Source organism: Cydia fagiglandana, chromosome 21, assembly GCF_963556715.1.
Source record: "Cydia fagiglandana chromosome 21, ilCydFagi1.1, whole genome shotgun sequence".
Classification (NCBI taxonomy): domain Eukaryota; kingdom Metazoa; phylum Arthropoda; class Insecta; order Lepidoptera; family Tortricidae; genus Cydia; species Cydia fagiglandana.
Genome location: NC_085952.1, coordinates 15379684 through 15406670, shown reverse-complemented (window position 1 = coordinate 15406670; position 26987 = coordinate 15379684). Strand labels below are relative to the sequence as shown.

The window sequence follows — 26987 nt, the reverse complement described above, 5'->3', positions numbered from 1 at the left end:
GCTGTTCCCTCCGCGCTATCTTGTACATCGCGGTGTTAAGATTTTTCTTGAATTGTATAAGTAATCTGTCATGTTATTTTTTTTCCAACCTCAATAAACCACCTATTTTGGATGAACAGTTTTGTTTGATTTGTTCAGTACCATTACGCAACAAACGGCAAAAAAATCACGTTTGTTGTATGGGAGCCCTACTTAAATATTTATTTTAATTTGTTTTTAGTATTTGTTGTTATAGCGATAGCGGCAACAAAAATAGGTACCTACATCATTTGTGAAAATTTCAACTGCTAGACAGTTAGACAGTAGGTAACTATCACGGTTTATGAGTTACAGCCTGGTGACAGACAAACGCACGGACGGACAGACGGTCAGCGGAGTCTTAAGACGAAACAGGAGCTGAGTTTTAAATATTTTAGGTAAATATACCCGTCTCGCTAACGGAAGCGGCTCCTAAAACTAGTGCGATAAGGACAAGGCGAAAATTCCTGCGTAAAAATCTCAAAAATCGAGGTTTCGTACTCGACTGTTTCCTCCTCCAAAACTTAACCAATCGTAACCAAATTTGGAAATCTAAATGATTATGAAATTATCTGTGTCGGACCGTTTTGCTTTTTTGACTAATTGAATATCAATTCAATTCGTCAAAAAAGTATCAGTTTTGAATACTAACGCCTCTCATTGCGGCATAGTCAATGAGGCCATTTTGGCCATTTTTGAAGGGCTCTAGCGCCTTAAAAAACAAAAATATCAAAAAAAGCAAAACGGTCCGACGCAGATATTGATAATATTAATCTGTGTTGAAGAAATCATTGCTCTAGCATCAATACCCACGGAGGAAACAGTCGATTACGTTTGTATGGAGAAATGACCACTCCTGTTGGCTCTTAATAATAGAATAGGACCCCCTTGGGTACGGAACCCTAAAAAGCAACCATAAACAAGGCGTCATTTTCAGTGTACTTTTGCTTGAATTGTAAGAACAATTAACATTTACACAGATAATTTTGTCTTGTTACCTAATCTTTCACCAAAATGTTTTATGCTTAGGTATTCATGGTTGACTGGGCTCGCGAGTGAGCTGTCAGCAGCCATCGACACTAGCTGTCACCGTTAATATCACATAACATAGGTAACGTTATCCAATACATCATGTCACGCGGATTTACTCGTTACCTAACTACAGCAACGAACGAGTGAATGTAAATCAAGTAATGAATGATCGCATACGCCGATATGAGATCGATGGCACTATCACTCGGAGATTAGTAAAACAAAACGAGTTTGGGAGAAAGTCCCCGAAGTGGCTGGACCGGTTGCCTTGAGCCGCCTGCCCTGCCGATCGCCTCGACTCCATGTTGCCAACTTGCAAATCTTGGAATCTAAAAAAACAGAACGTTGCATATTTTTTGATGAAAAATGTATGGAGCTTTTCCCGATTCCGAAAAGCTAATTTTTTAACCCATCTAGTAGATTATAGCACCGTATAGCCAAGTTAATAAGTGATAGGGGAGACCGAGGTGAGTTGTGACAGAGGAGAGTTGTGACATCGTCGATTTTTTGGAATCTATTAACTAGAAACTAGGTCGCAACAGTGTGCGTTTGTTAGCTCGTAACTTGAACTAACAAACGCGCGCTATTGCGACCTAGTTTCTAGTTAATAGATTCCAAAAAATCGACGATGTCACAAGTCTCCTCTGTCACAACTCACCTCGGTCTCCCCTACCTGTTCGCGCCTTCCTCTTTCTATGATAATACGACGTAACTGATGCAGCGCTTGTGTGTATACGTTAAAATATGTTATATCATCAACGTCAACGCACTTCAATTACCATTGATCGTTGTTGCATTGAGATAACGTATGTCTGCATGTGTAGGTAGGTACATACATCACGCGCAATTTGAAGATGATTTTCGACACCCACTATTTAACGGCTCGGCCCCGTTCAATGATTGTGTTATTATAAATGTTGTTATGATCACTTCAAGCACTTATCCGCGGATTGTCGGTGATGAAAACGTTGCATAAGCAGGTAGGTAAACATTGTAAACATACACAGTTTCGAAACAAGTGTGTTTAATACGCGATGTTTACGACGCGATTTTATACATTTCCTGTACGGATATGATGGTCGTTCTTGTCTACGTGACGACGTGATAAAACGGTGTCCGTCATTTTCTATCTCATGGTGTTAAAAAGTGACAGTTATTTTATCACGTGGATAAAGATGGATAAAGCCATCCATAATACGCCGGCTGCATTGTGTATGCTTTAAAACTTTATTTCATCTTTAGCACAAGAAATTCGAGAATGAAACCATTTTGAAAAGTTATGGAGTGACGTGAAGTGACCTAACCTCTTGACACGATGATCGCATATAATTTTACTCATATTTTATACTTTTGTATGTACCCTAAAGTACAACTTTGCTATCATTTTTGGAGTGCAAAGTAAGCCTTTCCGAGCTGGTGTGGTGTACAATAAGATGCACATTTTCTGCAGCTATGCATGTGCACGTTGATCTGACCCAAAACATCATCTCCGAGCAAACGATGCATCTGTACTTTGTCCAAAAAGTAGAGCGTCATCTTGCACACGCATCGCAACTTCCCACTCAACCTAGCTGTAATTATTAATAAGATCATTTGTATTAATTGTAATAAATAGCATTGCAGTAAACTCTCGTCTTATATTTGCTATCTTTTTGTTGGTGCTTCGGCACCTCTCCTTGCATTATGACATACTTTGACATTCCTTGACAATACATTGGCATCCGCTATTGACATTCACTTACATGTGGTGAAAAGAAACTGATGGCCTGTAGGGGAATCCTCTAGACCGAGTTTAGAGCAATTATTTCATGCAACCGATGGTGCCAAAAATACGGGGGTGCGCGGGACGAGGTGAGCGAAGTCCCGTGCCGTGATTGGTCCGTTCAAAGACACGGACTTCACACAAAGACACTTTCGACTCGAACATGGAGTAAAATTACCGTCTGCGTGGCAGAGGGGGTAGCGCGACTATGCTAAAAGTCTGAAAGATGTTTTGTATGTGCCCGATGGTAACCTGTTGAGCAGCAGGTCGATGAGCACGGCGGAGTGCGGCAGGCTGTCGGCGAGCATGTCGAGCGGCAGGTCGGCGGCGAGCGGCGCCAGCACGGCGGCGCCCGCGCGCGCCACCACGGCGGCCGCCTCGCGGAACTGCCGCCCCTCCGCCAGCAGCAGCACGCGCCGCAGCGCCGCGCGCGGCGACGTGCCGCGCGCCTCGCGCCCGCGCCCGCGGCCGATGCGCTCGCGACTCTCCTTCTCCATGCTCCGCTCACTCGCAGCCAGCGGTCAGCCCATCGCGCGACACCGTGGCGTCGCGTCGCGATCTGAAATACGGCATATGTTAACACTTTTGAAAATACATCAGTCATGAAATAAAACTATGGAAACATATTGTATCGCGTATTGTGACTTTATTATACATATTATACATCTAACTAATAGGTACTATTGTTTTTGTATTCTTATTAACCGTATCATTTTTGCCCGTATTTACGGAAGACTGCTTGATTCAAACATGTGAAAACACGTCATCAGTCATCCCATCCCTTCTTTCTTCTCGAAGGCTTTCAGCCTAAAATTTTCTCGTCGTGAGTGTATTAGGGGTGCCTAGTAAATAAGTTAATCGCTTGGTTCTCACGACCGCGGTTTAATAGTTAATAAGAGTAATAAGTAGTACCCAAGGAACGCGCTAATCTTGTCGTAATGTCTGTAACGGCTACCCCGCCCGGTGGCCGCGCGGTACCCCGCCGCGCCGGTTGCTGCACCGCACAGCGCGCGCGCGCGCGATTATCTAACTGTAACTCCATCTAATAACGCCATCGCCGCTGTCATCAAACCTGTAAATGCTAATGACGTTTTTACGTTTTTCGATCACTTCGGCGCGCGCTGCGGACCGCAACATTTGTCGCAATGATAAGTAATATCGCACGTGATCTGATCACAGATATAACAACTTCAAAACATGTACCCATTCAGAGATAGTGTAGGTACTTAATTATAAATAATCCGTAATGTTGCATTCAATAAAGTTCTGAAGGTTAGCTGACAACGTAATCTAGATGATGACTATTGAGGCGTGGCGTAGGGTGCAACAGCAAGAAGATGGAATGCCGAAGTCTATAATGAATAAACCATAAATAACGTTTGCGTGTTCTTGAAAGAAAAATCGCATGTGTTGAAGGGGCGTAAGTATTTACTCCAGCTAGGGCCATCCGGGCCATGGCTCGGGGCGCCATCTCCGCCGTACGCCGCCCCTGGCGGATTGCATTTTGTTTTCCTTCCTTGACTTTTGGGGCGGCGAAACTTATTGGACAGGGGCGCCATATTTCAAAATACGCTCCTGTGTGTTGTACCAATTCCTTGGTGCACCGCGCGAAACACAGGACCTTTCATTATTTATTTATCTTATCATGCATCGACACGACTTCGACATCGACTCTAATAGTGCAGCTTCATCATCCACTCACAAGCAAATTACGGTAAAGACGAAAAAAACGAGGGAAAAAAGTTTATTTTATCTTCAATTTGAAGAGTCAATTAAATGTTCGCGTCACTCGACTTTGGAAAAGCACCTCACGCACTTTTTGTTTTGACGGCAGCGTTGATACCGAGCAGTCGAGAAACTCGTCTGACCAAGCAGCTGCTGGCTCGAGCCCCTCAAGCCTGTGTTTATACATAGGTAGGTATATGTGTCCCGTCTCAGTACCTACTAGACCTTATCACCTTGCAAAAAGGTTTACGAATGGCCCGGCTACTAGGTACTGTGCCGACGATATGGTTACTCGTATCATCTAGAGGTGTGCGTGAGGAGAGATTTGCCAATTTCCCCGCGCTTGTCCAATGGCAATACGAGTACATACATGTATACATTGTATTGGCCATTTATAAATCTATTGTCAAGAAGATTTACGTATTGACGGTCAGTTAAGCATTCTGATAGTTATTGCTGGAGCGAATATCTAGATTTTTGCATACGTTACTCAGGGATGCACAGGCGATGTAAATAAATAATTTAAATAAATCATTTATTCAGATGAAATAAACCCTATTTGTACAGTTTTTTCTGACAGGTGATTTATAGTAGGTAAATTCGTAATTGGATTTCTCCAAGGACTCAATTTTATAAAAAACATTTCTAACATCACATACTGCTGGAAACTGTCGTAACGTAAGTGCAGAATTTTCATACAAGGGTGTGGTATTTCGGCTGTTCCGTGGGAAAAACTGGTGTATCGCCATAATTATTTTTAGTTTTGAAGTTACAATAATTTATAATTATTGTACGTTTAGTCAGTAAGAATAAATGATTTTTATTTTGATAAGTTAATCTTTCAGTTTGACTTAAATTAGGCAAAACATTAATTTTAACGCGAGATACATCGACTATGAGCCATCAGTTACACCACTTGAAACAATCACATATAATATAACGGATTGATCAACGTCACTCAGCGGTGAACTATGAACTTACCATCAAAAATGCATATCTTTTAGCGGTAGTAGATAATATTGTATCGACGAGTTGGTGCAACCGACGCTGTATCGCTCAAAACATGAAAATTATTCTACCTAAACTAGGTGTATCTTAACTCACTTAAGTCGTCCATCGGTGACTTGTTTGCAAATAAATTACACGCAATAATAGCCCTTACACTTCGTGCGCTGCCTATTATATAGGCAATATTAGTCGCCCGAGGGTTTCGTTTGGCTCGCGCATTAACGATCAACGCGTCAACGTGATTTGTAGCAAAATACCCGTTTGATACCATAATCTGGTCGCGGTGAAATTTGGCGACACACATCCAGAACTGGTATCGAATACTCGTACCTACTCGCGCAACTTGTCGCTCTCTCTGGAAAGCTCACATTCCGCCGCACGCCCATGCTTTTGCTTATTTTGGGCAAAACGGACGATATGGCCGTAAACTTGATGTGGGTGAAATGGAAAGTGATGAATCGTAAAAAAGATACCTGTTGGACTAGATGCTAATTCTGACTGCATTTTTGAAATTAAGGACGAAAATCAGGTACCAAATTAAAAGTGTTTCTATTTTTCGGCAGAGACATCTATAATCATTTAATCAGCGATATCCGCCGGTAAGAGCTTTGTGTTCCGCAAACGGTGGTTCAAGTTTAGGGAGCTTTTCTTGGAGTTTGTCTTGCATTAACCGCGCCGTGCCAAAGATGACTTCCTTTCGTATGTAATAGAGCGGGTACATCTTCACGGTTTAAATATGCATCTCCATGCACATACAAATTTCTTGCACGTAGAAATAAGCAAGAACAAACATACATCTACTTACTTATTATACCTACTCGTACATCTATGACTAAGAATTATTGAGAGAGGAGAAATTTTGGTAAGGCGTGGTTTCTCTAATTAGGTATTTGAATAAGCAAAACATTTAGTGTTAAGTATAAGTAATTTATTATATAGGTCATAGGTACCTAAATAGGTTAACAATCTATGTCAATAATTATTATTTATCTTACTTACATACGTTATTACGTATATTATAATGTTAATAACGTAAGAACAAGTCTATCCTGAAACAGCTGAAACCTTTAAAGTGTTTGGGCATTTAACCATATTTAAATAATAATAAGCTATAAAATTATTTGAGGAAAGGCTATAGAAGATAGACAAAAATTACTTTAATAATACATATAATTATAATTAACTACATTCAGAAATATTATATGTATTAGGCTCGTTCCATTTTTCCCAAACAACCAATCTTACTAAATTGCCTCTTTATTGTCGAAGTGTTGATAATCGCTTTAATTTCTTAATTAAGATATCGTAATAATGAAAACCACTCACCAATTAAAAAAAGTAAATCCAAATGGGTGTGCACACGCGAGACGCGAGATGGAACAATCGAGTGAAAGAGCGACCGAGACGAGACGCGCGCGCAGCTCGGGGGTGCTACTACTAGTGCGCGCGCTGCCGACAGTGCCGACCAGCCTCCCGCTCGGCCACCACTCAGACTCACCAAACCCAACCTCTTGTAACAGCGACATTCTGAACTGAGCAGTCGTGGACCTTTTATGACTTTGCAATAAGGGTTATGAATTCTCAGTTAACAGTGTTGATGGTATTCGTCTGCATACTCTACACTGGCATAACTTGACCAGAATTCGCATATTAACTTTACGAAATTAAATGTCAGAGCAGTTCGATTGTAGCGAAATCGAAACATTGTGAATAATTTACGCCAGTGCCAGTTTCTTAATATGTTGGCATCTTTCTCCGGATCTTACTGAGTGAAAGGGACAAATTGTGATCCACCACATGTCATAATAGACATGAAGGCGATACAGAGATGGTGGGAGCATCGGAGCGCGTCTTTCGTTTTGTTTTGTGGCCATGTTCAATGGCTGTTCATTGAAAAGTTTAACAAAACACAGAAGCTTAAAACATTTGTCAAGAGATTGCAGATGAATGGGCTGATGTAAATGAGGTTTTATGTGAGAAAAATATATAATAGATGTTAATATAATGCTAGTTTAGCTGTACAGCCGGCCTAGCCAAGGTTACAATCGCTATCGCTTCGACAACGAAAAGCATTATGTCTCTCTATCACTCTTCCATATTGGTGCGACAGTGACAGTTGCGTTTCGATCGCTACGGAGCGTAAGCGATCGGCATCTTGGCTACGCGGCCTGGGTCCTTTTACCCGCTAACCTACTGCCTCCCAGGAGTCACAGGAGAATGCTAGTTTTTGTCCAGAAATGGGGATCGCGTCACACAGAAAAAGTCAGCAGTAGTAGGTAGAAGATAAGTACAGCACCAGCGGTAGAAAATGCTCAAACACGAGAAATATATCTCGATCCTTGGTCAGAAAGTATGACATTCACCCCCATAATTTGTCCAACTGCCAAACTGCTAGGGACCCCATAAATTGAATTACGTAATAACTTATTGACACCTGTCACTTCAAGTTTTTTAACGGAAACATCTGTGCCGATTCCATAAATTCCACGCATCAGCTTATATAATATATGTAATTCATATGTACAGCCATCAATAGTAGGGCCCAACGCCTATTACATTTCTTCATAAATGCATCTCCTCTTGTGAGTATGATTAATCCGATTATGCCACGTTTTGACATAATATAGATAATTGAGGTTTCCCGCGAGCTTTCTTGGCTCCGTGACGTAACCGAGCCGAGGCCGCGGCGGCGATCAGATAGCGGCTAATTATAAACTAGTGATAATTAGACTAAATTGGAGCGAGCTTCCTTCCGCCAACAAACGTTACAATAATTATGATTTGGCAGCTCAGTCATTGCTTACCGACGCATCGCCTCCGGCAAACCAGTGCTAATTACTTTAACGGCAAGATGTTATTAAATAGGCGATCAAGAAGACGCCATAGACGCTGATCCGCTACGGATAATGATGGTGACCGTTAGGTACAAAATAGCCTAGATAATGACAGTGTCTTTCTCAATCGGTGGGCGAGAATAGCACTGACGTTCACATTGTCAACTAAGTATTAACTAAACTGTGACGGTACCTATACATATATACGATTCACTGATAAGAATATTAAATAATTATATTAAAACGGGTCACTTCACGTAGGTGTATAAAGTGGAAGATTGCTCGACATGTGATAAACGTGAACGTGTATAAACGTGAGTGACCCGTTTTAATGTATTTTACTATGTCAGTGTCTCACGGAAGTTTTGTTATTAGTAAAATCACATAAAAATTGGTCAGGTGAGGCGGCACGCTTTGCAGTCTAGAGGAATGTGGGAACTTACATAGGTCGCTGTGGAGTGTGGAGAGTGGAGAGTGGATGTTCCGCGTTACGACCTGAAGGCGTTATCATGGTCGTGTTTATTATTATTGCGTGATTAAGGTAAATAACGCATACATTTCAATTCGAATGAGTCACGGTCGAACTCAAATGGTTTTAAATAATATCGATACATTCCAAGGACAATAGTAGCGTAGCGTCTGCCGCGGCCGCAACCTAACTTCAGTCCGTGACTTCGTCTGCCTAGAAGGAAGACGATGTTGATAATTGATAGCAACTTCTTCCCCGGGCTTCAAACTATCTCCATACCAAAAAGGTTTCGGCGATTTAAGCGTAAAGAGATGACAGACAGACAGAAGTTACTTTCGCGTTATTATTAGTCTCTTCGGAAATCGGAAAGAGAAAAGTCGTGGAATACTTATTTATAAAGGACCTAATATCTACACATAATATGACTCTTTTTTTCCACACATACCTATTACCTACTCTATAGGTCAAAGTAAATAAATATATTAATTTCATTTCACACTTTGCTAATAATCTTCAACTACGCTGCACTGCAGAGTGAGCTTTAGGCTGACTCTATTAGAATATTTTGAGTTAATTTTGAATGTTTCATAGATCTTAATGATCTACTAATTGTCTAGGCTGATTTGTATAATATTATCATCTAATTTATTGTTTATTGAATATATCAAATATGTATAGCATTAATATGTCTATGCGTAAAGTATACGTTTCCTGCGGTATCTATAAGTCAAAACTTTCATTTCGTGCTGGGACGCGCCCGCTCGCGCCGCCCCCGCGTCCGGCCCGGCTCTGGCCGACGCGACGCGGACACGTTATGCAATGCGTACAAAATGGTTATTGACAATACGTATTGACCACAGAGTGGTATTGACTTATCTTTATCTCTACTTAACTTGTCGCTAATCACATTCCGCGTGTCGGGGCCGAGGAAGTGTAATGCGGAGTGTCATGTACTTTCCGCCTTGGCCGCGTAAAATATCATCATCTGACTCCGGACTTGTACTTACTGCAATTGAAATGATTAAAGACTACAATATAACGCAAAACTGGTTCTTAAATAAAAAGGGCAATTTGGAATTTACACAACGTAGCGTCTTTTTATTTATCTATTTAAAGTACCTACTTATAATTAATACCTATTTATACACTTCATTGCACAAATGTTAAAATCTAACGTGGAGTGCAGTCATTGTCATCGTCAACACGATTAACTCACCAAGCGTGAACCTTATTACAAGGAGGTAAGGTCTTGGTCAGCTAAGTTACTGTCAGAGTGCATGGTGGATGCATCGTCGCTGGCAGCGCAGCCCGCGATGCGCCGCGTGGGAAACTTTCTCCGCCGCCGCGCATGCGCACGCGCACGCGCCCAAGGGCAACAGGTGCAGGACCAGGTACATACACATTCATACATACACCGCAGACGGTGTGGGCTTTTATAACTATCTGTGCTATAAATGCTCCGTACGAATTACACCCTAATAACACTTCAGCCACGAAACGCATGCTGCGAAAAATTTCCTCTATTTTAAACCGACTTCAAAAAAGGAGGTTATTAATTCGACCGTATTATTTTTAATAATATCCCGGTTTATATGCACTAGCAACTGAAACGATTGAAGTTGGTGCTAAGCCAACCGACTTGAAACGTATCAGTTAACTATATATTTTATTTAGTCCTTTTTGAAGTCGGTTCTACTTTTTAAAAGATTAATTTCACTCAAATAAAATAAAATAGCTATAGCTAGTTAAACTAGTTAATCATAATACGTCAGGATCACCGGGCGTAATCACTACTTTGCTAACTTGCTCTTAAGTCTATTAACACTTTAACAAAGAGCTGCAGCTACACTGGAGAATGTTTCGGTGTTATGTTTTCTAGCGGATGGGACATAATAAGTTATAACTAATAACATCAAAAAATGGTTTATTGATCAGCCAATTTGCTGTTTTAAAGCACCGCCAAATGGTCTTTGAAGACAGGTACTTTGTCTTCCGAAATGAAGATGATCATGTCCATTATATCCATTACGGCTTATATGTTTAAAACAACAAGTGCCATTCCGCCACGCCATAATCAATAACCATTCTCTAATCGCGACATGTCCCCCGGTGTCGACTACGTGATAGCTGTTTTAGATGTGTTCACAAATTGCTTATTACTCATCTGTGTCACTGATGTGTTCATTTGAACCTGAGATGCGTCTCAACGAATGCGTACGTTCGGGACTATGTTTTATGCGATAAACGGAATCTATGAAAAATTACAACACGCGTCGGCTAACTATAAACCTTCATAGAATGTGAGAGCTCCGTGCCGATCAGCTATATCAGCGCTCACGCCTCGTCATTTCTAATGGCGTGTAAAGACGTCCCTATCGGAACATCTCTTCGCTTTCTAAGCTGCCAATCACTGCCGGTAGCGGAAGAATTTTGATAATAACTAATTGTTTTCAATTGCTTCGCCTCTACCTCTCTAGCGTGGGTGCGTCACGACAGTATCTCGCACTATAAAGAGCGGAATCGCAGTGACACGTCGTAAATTAGTGACGATTTTATCACATGTCCTCCTAGTAAAATCCTACGTGTACGGCACGTTACGTCACTGCGATTCCATACCGTCATCGTTTTATAAGCAGAGCGGTGTGGTGTGGATGAACCTTTACTCGTATTACCCGTCTCTTCCTAATTGATCTAAATATTATATCTAGGCAGAAACTTATAGTGTTATGTCACATGAGAGTTATTATTGCGGCACACTCATGCTAGATGATGTCGTGTTTGCCACCTTCTCCGTGTACTATTTAGATCTACACTTCTCACCGCTGTTCCCACCTGAGCTTCTTGTTAGGTTAATTGATAAAAAAATGTTAAAGATGGAGTTGGGTCCAGCCGTGACGCTTTACTCTCCCCAAAAACATTATCGACCCATCAATCCCACAACGGACGTCCTCTGGTAATATATATAGTGATGATTAAGTCTCCTTCATCGATTACTCTTGTTTCTCGGTGCACCCTTCACTCTTCTGTAAACTAGGTATCTCAGGTGTTGTTCTCCTACTCTAGAAGGTATCCTGACGCAGCTACCCTCACTACTTATTATATATTTCCTACATAGTCCAGGGCTCCGGGCACATAACAGCGGTCGCGGTCGCCACGCCGGATGTCGGTGGCCGTAACGCCAGACCGCATCCTCTCGGAGAAACTTAATTTATTGGTTTAGTTGAATGTGGTAATGCTTCCGGTCTGAGACGACACACGGACAGACACACCCGTTTAGTGTTAGCTTACAACTCTAACAAGTTACGTTGTTCCGCCCACACGTTTACGTTCATTTTATGTAACAAAAAAAGTAATCACAAGCGACACAAACGCTCAACGAACACGTGACAAGATAGTAAAGCGACATCGTTTTTGTGACACATGATATCTTCCAGATACATATCATAAACGTTCTACCAACTGCTCCCGTGCTCCTCGTGGATGAAAGGGAGCCTGTGCCTGGGTACTATATTACTATACTATTATAGTAGGTACAGGTACAGTCAGCAGCAGAAGTTGCTAAGCGGGCGTGGTGTTCAAAATGATCATGACGCGAATTTATTGTTAAGAGAATAAGAGCGTGTCAAGGTTATTTAGAACACCTCGCCCGTTTAGCAACTTCTGCTGCTGACTGTACCTACCTAGATACCTATATTAAAATTCGTATAAAAAGGAAATCTTCTGAAGCTATTGTAAACACAAACCGCAAACTTAAAATGAGTACTAAGCCATGCATCATGTATGAAAAAGCAACTAAAAACTTTACATCGACAAAATCGGGATGACACACGTCTACGACTATCTCCATACATTAAGTTTCGACGGGCGTTTTCTATTAACGCTTTATATAACGATTGTCATTTTGGCCGCTTCTTATTTCATCCCATGAAAATAGCCTCAATAAATATTTGAATTTATAAGAATATTTATTAAAACCTGTGACGTGGTTCCAATACCATCTGACAGAGAGACACAGGCGCGCAGAGCCTAGACCCTTCCGGGAAGCCTTGGCTGTGGCCTCGGGCCGCCGATATTGATTGATAACCCCATTGTCTCAGCCGCCGCGCAGACGGAGTTCATAAAAGGTTCACTTTCGCCCGCTGCACTTTCGCTGCGCCTGCGCTGAGGGGGAGGGCATGCGTGTTGCAATGGTGTGATTGTAATAAGCGTAGATTGCACATACTCAAATCACGCAGGAGATGATCAATGCAGTGTTGGCAGTGTCTTTGGAAGTCGTATTAAATATGGCACCGGAATGAATTTCCGATCGTGATTGAAATTTTCTTTAATTAGTAATTGAATGCAGTTTTTATTTTGCACTTATTTAATACTTACGATCATACCTAATAAAGGAATGTCTCCTTTAAGTAAAATGAGCCAGCTTAAGGAATTAAGGTATTTTCCCTCCAGGGCTCGACTTATTTTTCCACACTGTATATATCACGATTTATTATAAGTTCATCGGATGAGTCAATCTTAATTATCTTAAAATATATACCTTATGTATATTATAATAAACAATATATCCAAAAAGAAATGTTGAAATGTAGGCCGCTTTGATAGCACGCCTTACCTCGGTCTCTTCGCATCAATTAAAGTTATTAATAAGTACCTACTTAATCGTTTCGAGTCGCGAAACGCGGGGCTCTCCGTTCCCACGCCACGGTGCGGTGCGGCCATGTTACCATCATGTATCAGGATAGTATTTGATGCCATTGACAGAGATACCTATTAACTTTTTTTATTGATTGACAGGTATTATAGTGGATCTAGTTAAAATGATAGACTCTTTGTCTCAGGCCGCCTTAGTTCAGACTCTGTGAACCTGTATATAGGTCGTATATAGATGTATTAGATGTAGTGAGAAGGTATTTTTATGGACAATCTAATATGTACTATGTTAGTTCAAACTTCAGTTATACACTGTATAATAAGCGATGTGGGGCCTTACTAAATTACTATTAGGTAATATATGGCAAGATATAAAGTGGCCTGGAATATAATTGAACGTTGTTACGTACTAATACTAATAGTCTTGTCAATTGTGGACCAATTTGGGGTAGGTAAATAAAGCATAGGATAGTCCCATGTGAATTTGACCAAAACCGACTGTAAGGGAGTCGGAGTAGTTAGCACTTGTTTTCAAAAACATTAATAGGTGTAGATTTAAACAAAAAAAGACAATTAGCTTCATCCGTGATCATTTGTTGAGACGGGTTATCGCGTCCGCGTTTGACTCCGCGCACACACACGAACAGGTGCGCCGGAGCAGCGCGGCGCGGCGCGGGAGCCAGCCAATAAAAGTTATAGTGAAAGTGCAGGCGCAGGGCATGAGCGGTAGCGGGCCAGGGGCGGGAGCGATGCGATTGCCCGATGAGGCAATTAATACACTAAAGGCATTAAGAATAGATAGAATATAAAGCAGGTGCACACTTTGTCTACCATTGGTATAACTATTACTTACCTTATTTCTTTAAAATAAAGTTTGCGAATTTGTCCGTTTCGGAAGATAATTAGTACCTTCTATGAATGGTCTGCTATAAAATGAGGTATTTGAGTCATAAATTTTATTTAAAATGTAATATTAGCATTAACATATAAACCTTACATGCTAACACTCAGATTTCATTTATATTTACTTCTTATCTTACCTTAACGTATAGATATAAGTATATAAATATATATTTACGAAGGTAAGTTAAGAAGTAAATATAACTGAAATCTGACTGTTATCATGTTAGGTTAAAATAATTAAATGTTACTGAGTTTGCTTCTACTTCTGTCATATGATTTTGTGTTTTTAAATAAATTATGTTTATGTTTATTATTATAATTCTACAACAGTCATTAACAAATATGTATGTGTTATTTATTAGAGTTGGAGTAGGTATACAGCCCGCACCCGCTTCCGCTTATCACCGGAACCACCGCGAGACTGCCAGCGGTATTACAATCAAACATCGATTTTTAAACTTTACTATTGATAAATGATATCATATTTATTCGAAAGCGATTGTAATTATAATATAGCCATATGGATGTCTATCTGACAAGTACCCATGTAGACGAAGCGATAAAAGAGAAAAGCGTTAAATGTTTTACTATATTTTATTATATGTAATGTATAACTCGAGATATAAGTTTGTCAAGTACAACGGAAACAGCACCTTCTCTGTCCAATGTAGGTCTAAAATAATTGCTTTTATTCATATGACATTATACTATTTATGTTCAGGTTGTGGCACCTACTTATTACTTTCATACTTTCATTTAGTTAATCCGGGGACATGAACCCGCTGGTACAAATACTTAGTATTTCTTTATATTTCAATAATCATTATTATTAGTATTCAGCATATATGAGTCCCGCTGCTAGGCATAGGACTCGTCTCATGCGCTAAAACACACACACACACACACACACACACACACACACACACCCACAGACACTTTTTGTGACACGACTCGATGCCCACCCAGACTCCTCCTAATTAGCAAATTACTCTTTTAACAGCTAGCACAGCCCCCAACAGAAAAAACAGGGGTCGTGTCCTACCAAAAAGTTAAAGAGCTGGCGCAAAATAGGGAAAGCTGGAAGATACTCCACCAACTAGAGAATAAGTCTTAAGTTAATGATGATGATGACAGTCTCCATCAGATATACAGGGTGTAATCGTTAAGTGTAGCCAGGCGATAATTCCGTAAATATAACATATATCAGAAAACTTCAAATTGATATCGAAAGTGCGTTACCCAATAAGTTAAATTACATTAATAACTTTTTTTAATATAAGCAGAAATATCCCAAATATTATCTTCAAACCCTCCCGTACATTTAGTACGACGACTCATCCCTCAAAGAACGTCGTTGTCGTAAGAGATAAAACTGCTTGAGAATCATTATTCGTGATAATAAACTGTAATAAAATAATAAAACTACCGTTTATGAAGTAATGAATCTAACATTTATTTTTTAAGGATGTACATTTTTAGGGTTCCGTACCCAAAAGGTAAAACGGGACCCTATTACTAAGACTTCGCTGTCCGCCCGTCCGTCCGTCCGTCCGTCCGTCTGTCTGTCACCAGGCTGTATCTCACGAATCGTGATAGCTAGACAGTTGAAATTTTCACAGATGATGTATTTCTGTTGCCGCTATAACAACAAATACTAAAAACAGAATAAAATAAAGATTTAAATGGGGCTCCCATACAACAAACGTGATTTTTGACCAAAGTTAAGCAACGTCGGGCGTGGTCAGTACTTGGATGGGTGACCGTTTTTTTTTGCATTTTTTTTTCCGTTTTTTTATTATGGTACGGAACCCTTCGTGCGCGAGCCCGACTCGCACTTGCCCGGTTTTTTTATTACAGTAGTTGCTCGGAGTGACGCCCTTCTTGTGCGATACATTGACGGGCCCTCTTAAATGTTTCTAAATGAACTTTTCTTAAAATATGCGGTGTAATTAAAAAATAAATGTTAGAATTATTATTTCATAAACGGTAGTTTTATTATTTTACTACAGTTTATTATCGCAAATAATGAATCTCGAGCAGTTTTTATCTCTTATTACGACACCGACGTTCTTTGAGGGGTGAGTCGTCGTACTAAATGTATGGGAGGGTTTGAAGTTAATGTTTGGGATATTTCTGCTTTTATTTATAAAAGTTATTAATGTAATTTTATTCATTGGGTAACGCACTTTCGATATCAATTTGAAGTTTCCTGATATCTGTTACATTTACGGAATTATCGCCTGGCTACACTTAACGATTACACCCTGTATTGGAGCGACCAAGGTGCTTACAAATAACTGAACACGCCTTTATTGTCAAGGCGTTAGAGTGCGTGTTTAGATATTTTTGAGCTCCTGGCCGCTTCGATATGTCTGACGGGGACTGTACTTTATTACTTATTATAAGGAAAAAGGAAATAGGTAGATGGGAGTGTAGTTATGATTATACATCCTGTGCCCTATAATTTCCTGGACAGTTTTCTATCCCAAATGGGTAACCAGGGGAAATTAAAACAACGAATCTCTTATAATTAATTTATTAACTAGTTTTTTTAACTAATAGCCTAACGACTGGTCAGGTCAGTGTATTGCCGATAGTACCTACTTATACCTTACACGTAGATTAAGGAAGATTGTTGAGTGCTACCGTTCGCCAACAAACTGTCATGCAGTTTGGCGAAAAAATAGGTATGTGTAATATATTGCTATGTATTTTTTATTGTGTAAATTAAAAAAAAAACAATAGCACCTGTTCCTTTTGCACTGAATTATGCTGAAACAGACGACGAACGAATCTGATTGTATCAAGGTTGAGTTGCGAAGGTTGTGTTAGTTTGTATGCTATTTATGTTTGGTTGGATGAGGGGCCGGCGAGCGATGGCATGCGCGCTCAGGTGGCGCAGCGCCGCGCGCGGCGGGCCTTGCAGCACGGGCACCACCGGTACACGTCGGGTACACCACCGTCACACGGTGGCTACCCCAGCTGTGCACGCGGAGTACACGACACAAGTGATACACGACTCGCCGCGGGCCTGCGCGCCGGCACCGTGACACCAACGAGATTTCAAGAATTTAATACATACATTACATTAATACCTTCCTTAATACTATGAACCTAAAATAAGTTTAGCGTAGGTATTAAAAATTACTATATTTAACATAGACTGATATTTGATGTGATAAATTATCTTTGTGTTGTTGTTGTCAATCCAGGCGAGTAGCAGTAGAACGCCGGGAACCGATTCGAGCGCAGCACAGCGGCGCGCGGCGCATCGCGCCGTATGTAACGTCCACACTGCACTGTATCGTTCGAAACTTGGCACAGAACCCACACCTTTGCACGTGACTGCAGCGCTCGTTATAAACAACATGAAATATGAAAGGAATTCAGTCACTTTGCGCAAGAGATGTGTTCTCGGCGTGCCCCGCTGGAGGCAGTTTACTCGGAGACGGTGATGGTGAGCTGCTTGCCGCGGCTGGACTCGAAGCGGTCCATGGTGCGGATGTCGAGGATCAAACACAGCGACCCGCCCAGCGCCAGCAGCATTATCGCCGTTACCATCAGCCCCGACCTGCGACAACAAGTCATGGGTCAAGGTCAAACTTATCCAACTACGGAATAGATCGAGGTTGATAACTTGGTAAAAGAAAATCCAATGCTGGTGGTACCAGATGGGGGCGGTGGTGAAACCTATGCAGTCGAAGGCGTCTGCAAACTCCTCCGTGCTGTCCATATAGGGCTGCATCTAAAACCACACCAAAGACCAAACTATCAGTATCAATTTGACCAAGATTTTTCAATAAACTTGATCAAAGAAGATTCTTTTCAATTGTCAAACTTAGCCTCCTAACCTATCATATAGTTGTAGGACATGTTGGATATAGAGAATACATAAGTTGAAAAATGAGCTACCTGTATGTCCGGGAAAGTGAGCGTAGCGCCGTCGTCGCCGCGGTAGACCAGCGGCAGACCGCAGCGGTACGCCTTGCCGAGCACGGCGGCGGGCGCGTCGGGCGCCGCGGGCGCCAGCAGGTGGAACTGCTTGCCCTGGCGCGTCACCTCGGCGCCCACCGCCGCCCACCAGCCCGCCGCTTGCTTGAACGTCAGGTCCAGCGTGATCTGCACAGACGCCCCACGTCCTGGCTCGTCATGGATCGCGTGGACTGGAGGGGGAGGCCAGTCGACGCGATCCAAGGGCGAGCAAATCGGAGGTTGCTCTTTGACTTCTTCGACGGCGATACCACAAGCTAATTTTGATTGGTATTATGTATTAAGTCATAGAATTAAATGATGGCAAATTACTTTCCCTTGTACTATAGGATATTTAAAAAATCGAAGAGCGCTCCTGCTTGTAATTATTTATTCGCTCAGCAAATTTCCAAAAATACTTCGCAGTTTTATGCCAAAAGTTTTCATACAGACGTATATTGTACTCCTTTCTTGATCTGTCGTATAAAAACTAAGGAAACTTCGCCAGTGAGTTGACAAATCGACTGGTATGTGGTTATACCTTATCGCGTGGGTTGGCGTCGTCGGCGAAGTTGACGACTAGCGAGGTGTAGAGACGGGAGGTCTTCAGCGTCTGCTCGCCCACCGGCGCGTCGAGCCGCACGCGCGTGCCGTCCGCCAGGGACAGCTCCGGCCAGCCCGACGAGCGCACCAGCGCGCCCGCGCCTTTGCCTGCTTGTCCTGACAACGACAAAGACACTATCATCTGATGGCGAGAGACCAGAAGTCGTCGATGAGAAAGGTCTGAGGAAGTGGTGGAATCAACAACAAATCTTACAAATCGATAAACAATAGCTTGAGCCCAGCAAACATTTTAAGTATTTTTTCCTAGGCTCGAAGAAGATTTTTCCAATTTAAGTGAAAATGACGTCCTAAGTCACCAATTATTTTACGTATTGTACACTTTTACTTCCAAGTCAAAATATAGGGATAATAAAACGTAAATTTCACTTTATAAATACACCATGAAGTCAGGGACTTAGGGGTTGAAAATAAGGCAATATATTAGGTAAAATTAACCTTAAACCCTGACCAATAGGTCAAATCTACTAATAAGGTATTTTAGGTGTATTTGCGACGTAATTATTACTTATACGGGGACTATGAAGTCACGGACTTAATGGTTGAAAATAAGTCGTATTACTAGGTAAAATTAACTTCGTACCCTGACCAATAGGTCAAATATACTAATAAGGCCTTTTAGGTGTATATGCGACGTAATTATTTCTTATACGGAGACCATGAAGTCAGGGACTTTATGGTTGAAAATCTGTCGAAATATTAGGTAATATTAACTTCGAACACTGACCAATAGGTCAAATGTACTAATAAGGCATTTTAGGTGTATATGCGACGTAATTATATCTTATACGGGGACCATGAAGTCAGGGACTTAATGGTTGAAAATAAGTCGAAATATTAGGTAAAATTAACTGCAAAGTCTGACCAATAGGTCAAATGTACTAATAATACATTTTAGGTGTATTTGCGACGTAATTATTTCTTATACGGAGACCTTTAGGTCGTCGATTTTATGTCGATTTAGCTACTAATTTTAGGTAAATGTTACTTAAAATAGATACCAAATTGCGACCATATAGTTAAAATCACTTGTAAAGTACTATCAATACCATAAGGTTGTGCCGCCATTTTCTTTCATTATAACGAGATGCTAAATATGAAATTGCATAACTTAAGTTGTTATATCTTGAATGGTGCCATCGCACGGTACTTCATTGTGCTAATATTCAAAATAAAACAATATTTTTGATCAAGTCAATACACTCACACACACAAATATTCAATTACAACACTCAATTACAAGCAAATATATGCATTTTGATTTTATAAAATGTTGAAAACTTAAATATTTCAAAAGCCCATCGATAGTTTTGTATGTAAACCTAACATACTGCACGAAAAAATTTTCTGTGCACTAGATTTCATCGTTCTTCATCAGCGTAATCGGCCTAAATTATTTTACATGACTTAGTGGCCGCCATTATCATTGCACAACTTAAAGTTGTTTTCTTGTTAGACATTTTGTTTCTGAGTGAAAAGAATATATAAGCGTAAAATGTTTGTGTCTCTTTTTCTCTTCATCGCGTCTCATCTAAATATTGCCTCGCAGAGTAATTATATGGATAAAAATATGTCGCCATCACGTCTAAAGGTGGTAAAGAATACCAAATTAGTACATTTTCACTACGCGGCACGTCGTGGCGACGTCGAATCCACGTCGGAAACATGACCTAGTGTTGACCTAATGGTTGTAATCACTAATTTACCGTCAATAAATACGTCGCCGGCACGTGCGTTTTTTCCCCATTTATGTCGCCGGCACGTGCCCACGACGTCGATTCGACGTGCCTCATTTTGGTCTCCTAAATTGTGCGACCTAAAATAGGTGCCTTTTTCGGAATATCGACCAAAAATGTTTGCTGGGAGCTGGCCCCATGATTGGCTTCGTTTAACTAGCGAAGATCAGTATGTGATGTACGGAAGGAAACGATAAGTCCAGACATGGAAAAGATGAGGGTTAGCTAAAATATTTTATTCATATTAATTTTATTGTGAATAAAAAAATTGTTTTTGTTATTGTGATTATGTAAGAAATGCAAGGGATATTTATCAGTGTCACAAACCTGACGCATTGAACAGCGCTGCGGACAGCGTGGCTCGCGGCGGACGCTCGTCCTCGGGCGTCGGCGACGAGCTGGGCTCTTCGGCCGCGCGCTTGGCTCGCCACTCCTCGCCGTAGTCGGACGGACCACTCTGGGACACAGAGTTGCCTGAAACAAATCACTTCATATTAACTCACATTATAGACGGGTCTAACGCGAATTATATTCAATTACCTTTATTTACCGACGTTTCGACGTTTCTTTTCCATACACTTTTCGTCGGGTAGATGCACAAATCTCTGTTTTGACATTTTGCTGGGACAATCAGTCAGCCGCGACCACGACCAGTGAAACCTGTGTCGAAACGTCGGTAGATAAAGGTAATTGAATATAATTCGCGTTAGACCCGTCTATAATGTGAGTTAATATGTATTCAAAACGCGAAAGTTTAAAATATTATATTACAAATCACTTCGTTACTCACATTAAGTCAAAAAAAAAAACAGAAAAAAACAGATATTGGAACAGGGTTTTTCTTCATAAATTTATATACTTAGTAATTTCCTCGTGTCTGAGGATTGAGACAGAAAGCAAATAATCTCAAAACGGTTCCCAAATGGCAAGAGCAAATCTGGCATTTGTCTTTAAATGCCGTAACGTAAATCCAGTCTAGAGAAATAAACTAAAATTTTGTAATTAATACTCTCGACTCTGTGGAGGGTCAAAGAAAAAATTAACCTTGGAGATACTCACCAAGGATTCCAAGAACTTGCCCATCTCCGTAGATGTCCTGAAGACGGGCGAAGGTCTCCGTCATCTGCGCATCGCGCTCCGACCACGGCCCCTGGAGCGTGAGGACCTGCACACGAAACACAAGTCACACACAACGCACAAACAACACACAAAAAGCTACTGTATTAGGACAAAGGACTGACCATGGCATGGCCAGACGAAGATCCAGAGGTGTTGAACGGATTATACTCGACTGACAGGGATGCGAGCTAGCGGGTGCAATTTATACCCTAGACGCTCCTTCCCCCTACCCTAGGGCTAGAGTCAGGAGCTACGGGAATCGCGTGGGAGTGATATCGGCTGCATCGATCGGCGCGTTCAACAGGTCGGCTGTGCAGTGAGGGGTGGGGATGCGGGGGTTTTCACCGGCCGATGTATTCAACAAGTCGGCGGCGTTGCAGTGGAAAGGGAAAGGGCGGATGCTGCATCGATCGGCGTCCAACAGGTCGGCGGTGCAGCGGGGGTGTGCAGTCCGCAAGGACCTAAATATAATTTCTGGGATTTCGGCTGGGCTGGAAGCTTGATGTAATTGAATGTTAGACCTCGGCGCGATATCTGATCTGACTGAAATATCGAGCATAGGCGGTTGTCATATTTAACATTTGTCGATTGGTTTTATTTCCTTCAACAAAATTATTTCGTCTTTTTGTCTGAACTTTTGATAAATTTTGAACAAAGGGGTCTACCGCGAAGAACTTCGTACGATTTTTCGTCTATCTATTTGATTTGCTATTGCTCGAATATCCAAGATTGAGCAATACAAAGGAAAATAACAAAGTTTCGAATTTCGTTCTTAGGTGCTCAGCTCAGTCTGATTGCTTTGTTAAAGTACAGAATGTTTAGATGTGTGGGATAGGTATATTGCATGCCATCTTCCTTTTGTGTATGTTATGCCTGTTTGTGTGATTGTTTGTTGTTTGTATAAAGAAGAGCGTTTATAGGGTTCCGTATACAGGGTGTAATCGTTAAGTGTGGCCAGGCCATAATTCCGTAAATATAACAGATATCAGAAAACTTCCAACTGATATCGAAAGTGCGTTACCCAATGAGTAAAATTACATTAATAACTTTTTGTTAAATAAAAGTAGAAATATCCCAAATATTAACTTCAAACCCTTCCATACATTTAGTAGGTAAGCCGTTGTAATTAAAATTATTTTACGTTTAAAAATAAATGTTAGATTAATTATTTCATAAACGGTAGTTTTATTATTTTATTACAATGTATTCGTACAAATAACGAATCTCAAACAGTTTTATCTCTTACGACACCCGACATTCTTTGAGGCTGTAAGTCGTCATACTAAATGTATGGGAGTGTTTTAACTTAGTATTTTTAATATTTCTGCTTTTATTTAAAAAAAGTTATTAATGTAATTTTACTCATTGGGTAACTCACTTTCGATATCAGTTGGAAGTTTTCTGATATCTGTTATATTTACGGAATTATGGCCTGGCCACACTTAACGATTACACCCTGTATTTTCGCCATGTCCGTCTGTTTGTGTGTCTGTCCAATTGTTTCAAATTGACCTGCAAATAATAGTTTAGCTTAAAGTTTAACACCAAATGAAATGCTTTTTGCTTTTACTGCGCCTTTAACACGGCCATACAAGCTATAAACCTACTTACAACATGTATGTAAACAAGTAGGTAATGTGTAGTCTCGCAATTACTGAGCCCATCCAAATAAATGGCTCCACTTTGAACAACCACATTTTTGGAATATCTTACTAAATGCCACAGTTAAGACTGCATCGAGCAAAATCAGCGAAAAAGGCAGTCACCGTTTAGTCGCTAGCGTTCACATCTCTTGATAAAAAAAAATATAATAAATGTCATTATTATCCCAAAGAGTGTGTTTACAACGAATCACCCTTGAAAATCTGAAATATTTTACAATATAATAAATACACTTATGCAAAGTTGTACCTAAAACGAGATGAACGAGTGTCAGCGTTTAGTAAAATTTGTATAAAAAAATCGATGCTCATGCTATAAAATCGAGTGATTTCGAAAGCCAGATAACTGGACTACAACGAATCAGGCTTTTCCTATTTTTCCTCTTAAAGGCTACAGAGAAATTCAATCGTAAACGTAAACTTTCGTAAAATTTCCATACATCCGCCATATCTGTCAAATTCTCCTTTCAATCAGATGCCCGCTGGGCTTGGTTCAAAGCGGACGCGTACCAGGATCTCCCAGTTTGACAGTTCGAAATTCATATCCGTATACGAATGATGATACCAGTGAAAAACTGTGTTCAAAATAAATAGGGTAAATAAATAACGTCACACGGAGATCTAGAGTCATTAAAATTTCGATATCTTTTTATTCACAAGTCATAATACTTAAAAAATATAACAAATTATTTAATAAAATATATGAATACAACCAAATCAGTGTAATTAGCTTCTTCCTAATTCACTTAAAATGAAAAAAGTTTGAAGATTTGTTATTTCTTATTGGAATAAATTTTCATTGTGCTGGTATTCATGTTACGTCATTTTAAAAACATATATGACATAATGTCAATATACTAGATAAACAATTTATCAACAAAATTTTTCACATTTTAGCCTAAGCAATATAAATTATTAAAATTTTATTTATGAAGACGGAGCAATGTTGTTCACATAATTTCAGCAATAAAATTCTTAGTTTCAACTAGTTCTGTTGCTATTCTAAGAGCTATCACGAGCTCTGAAAGTTAATTCAATGATATATCATCAAGAAATTGAAATCAAGACTCGACCTGCAGTCTCAGCGAGTTTTTGTGGCTATATTATCAGTTGAAAGAACGATATTTAAAGCCAATACCAGCAGTGGTCTGTTTTACGAGTACCTATATTGGTTTCATGTGACGATGTTTATATAAATGTATCTATCAAACAACAACGTGCTTTTATTTCATTGATATTCGGTGCAAAACGATAACTCAGTAACGAAATTAAATTATGAGAAATGCCTTTGGTTTTTTTCAGTGAACGTTTATATTTATGAGGTCGTTTATAGGTAAGGTCTTATGTCTTATCAGCGTGGCTTTGGCCTTTGGACATTTTTGTAATGCTTTGTAATAAGGTAGGTGAGGTATCTACTTATATCCCTAATTGTAATAACCTTTTTTGAAATGAATTACAATTTAATTATTTAAATAAAAAAGTGGTCCACAATAATATACATCCGTTCGGTCCGCTAAAATAATATAAGTGCCCTTCATAATATTAAGTAGGTATATTTAAGATTAACAATCAGTAAACATCATTAATTACAAATGTAGGCCGATTTTAATTTAATTACAAATTGGGTGAGATATTTCCGACATAAAACCTAAAGGTAAAAGTACAATTTGCTAAGTAAACTGTCAATCTACATTAATTATTATAATAGATAGACTCTTAGAGGTCAGCTTACTGAAGATTATGAACAACATATAGGTACTTTCTAAATAAAATACAATTTGTTTTTCCATGACTCATGTAGGCCTTATTTTACTAGACCATTTAAATTAAAGATGAAATTAATTCATGATAAAAGGTAATAAGGCCCGGTAATATTCTCTGTTATTCTTGAACTTGTACTATGACTCAGACACTGACACTGACAGTGCAAGTAACAAGGCCCGGTTCCGAACCAACATGGTATGGTTTTTTTATAAAACGTGTATTTTTCAAAAGCGCCGGAATATTATTATAACTATTTTGGTATATGAAGAAACATGAACAAATGAGAAATCTATATTGAATTGAATTGGTAATAATATCCTGATTATTTATAAAACTATTTCAGTTAAAATAAAGGTGGGCCTTATATGCCTCACCTAACCCTATTCGTTCACATTTAGATCCTATAGCTATATTTGGTCACTTTGGCCGTCACTATCTATTTGATACCGATTGTACTAACAATTAAAAGTACAGCTCATATGTACTTTTTCCTGTACTGAAACTTATAAGGTATGCCCACCAAATACGCTCATAAGAACGATATATTCGATAGATATAGGCTATGAACTATCTAATGATATACAGGGTGTAATCGTTAAGTGTAGCCAGGCTATAATTCCGTAAATATAACAGATATCAGAAAACTTCAAATTGATATCGAAAGTGCGTTACCCAATTAGTAAAATTACATTAATAACTTTTTTTAAATAAAAACAGAAATATCCCAGACATTAACTCTACTCTAAGACATTAACTCACAAACCCTCCCATACATTTAGTACGACGACTCACCCTTCAAAGAACGTTGGTGTCGTAAGAGATAAAACTGCTTGAGATTCATTATTTGCGATGATAAACTGTAATAAAATAATAAAACTACCGTTTATGAAATAATAGATTTATTATTTCATAAACGGTAGTTTTATTATTTTATTACAGTGAGGGGTGAGTCGTCGTACTAAATGTATGGGAAGGTTTGACGTTAATGTTTGGGATATTTCTGCTTTTATTTAAAAAAGTTATTAGGAATCATCCATTAATTACGTCACATTAATTTCTAGGTTTTTTGACCCCTCCCCCCCTCCTTGTCACACTTGGTCACATTTTGAAACTCCCTCCCCACCTGGTGTGACGTCACATTTTAGGTAATTTTGTTTTCAACGAAATGGGCAGTACTAACTCGGCATTATTTAAAAAAAAAAATATTTTTGGTATAATAAATATATATAATTTTATAACACAAAACCAATTAGGAACGAAAATTACCTACATACTTCCAAAACCTCATTATTTAAATGTACTGCGAATAAAAAAATATAAATTAATTTTCGGTTACTGATGAATAGTGATGAAGTTAAAGTGACGTCACAGTGTTTGTGACTCCCCCTCCCCATGTCACAACATGTCACATTTTCTTGACCCCCTCCCCCCCAAAACGTGTGACGTAATTAATGGATGACCCCTTAATGTAATTTTACTCATTGGGTAACGCACTTTCGATAACAATTTGAAGTTTTCTGATATCTGTTATATTTACGAAATTATAGCCTGGCTACACTTAACGATTACGCCCTGTATAAGTTACTTCGGGACGCGTCATGGTCATGGCCCAGAACCCATACTATCCGGGACACAGTTCTTTAATATTATGTGGGGCTAAAAAGGCCCTCTGTCAGTGCAGGTGACAAGGCCCGGTCCCGGGCCTTATTGAACGTA

At 39.8% G+C, this 26987-nt stretch overlaps 3 protein-coding genes across 4 annotated transcripts in view; all 3 read right to left on the bottom strand.

Moving 5' to 3' along the window:
• Positions 1-3326, bottom strand: part of LOC134675096 (uncharacterized) — a 32416-nt gene extending 29090 nt beyond the window's left edge. Inside the window, exon 1 of the mRNA XM_063533254.1 lies at positions 3065-3326. Within this exon, the coding sequence (XP_063389324.1) occupies positions 3065-3309 (245 nt within the window). The 5' untranslated portion in view covers positions 3310-3326. The remainder of the gene's footprint in view (positions 1-3064) is intronic.
• LOC134675239 (nucleoplasmin-like protein) overlaps positions 1-26987 on the bottom strand; it is a 201149-nt gene that overhangs the window by 54059 nt on the left and 120103 nt on the right. The gene's annotated exons all lie outside the window — the stretch shown is intronic.
• The window catches only part of LOC134675251 (uncharacterized), a 41655-nt gene continuing 32441 nt past the window's right edge, over positions 17774-26987 (bottom strand). The window contains exons 21-26 of the mRNA XM_063533469.1: positions 21787-21892; positions 21055-21201; positions 18912-19090; positions 18314-18520; positions 18070-18146; positions 17774-17972 (exon numbers count right to left, since the gene is read on the bottom strand). Coding sequence (XP_063389539.1) covers positions 17840-17972; positions 18070-18146; positions 18314-18520; positions 18912-19090; positions 21055-21201; positions 21787-21892 — 849 coding nt within the window. The 3' untranslated portion in view covers positions 17774-17839. The remainder of the gene's footprint in view (positions 17973-18069; positions 18147-18313; positions 18521-18911; positions 19091-21054; positions 21202-21786; positions 21893-26987) is intronic.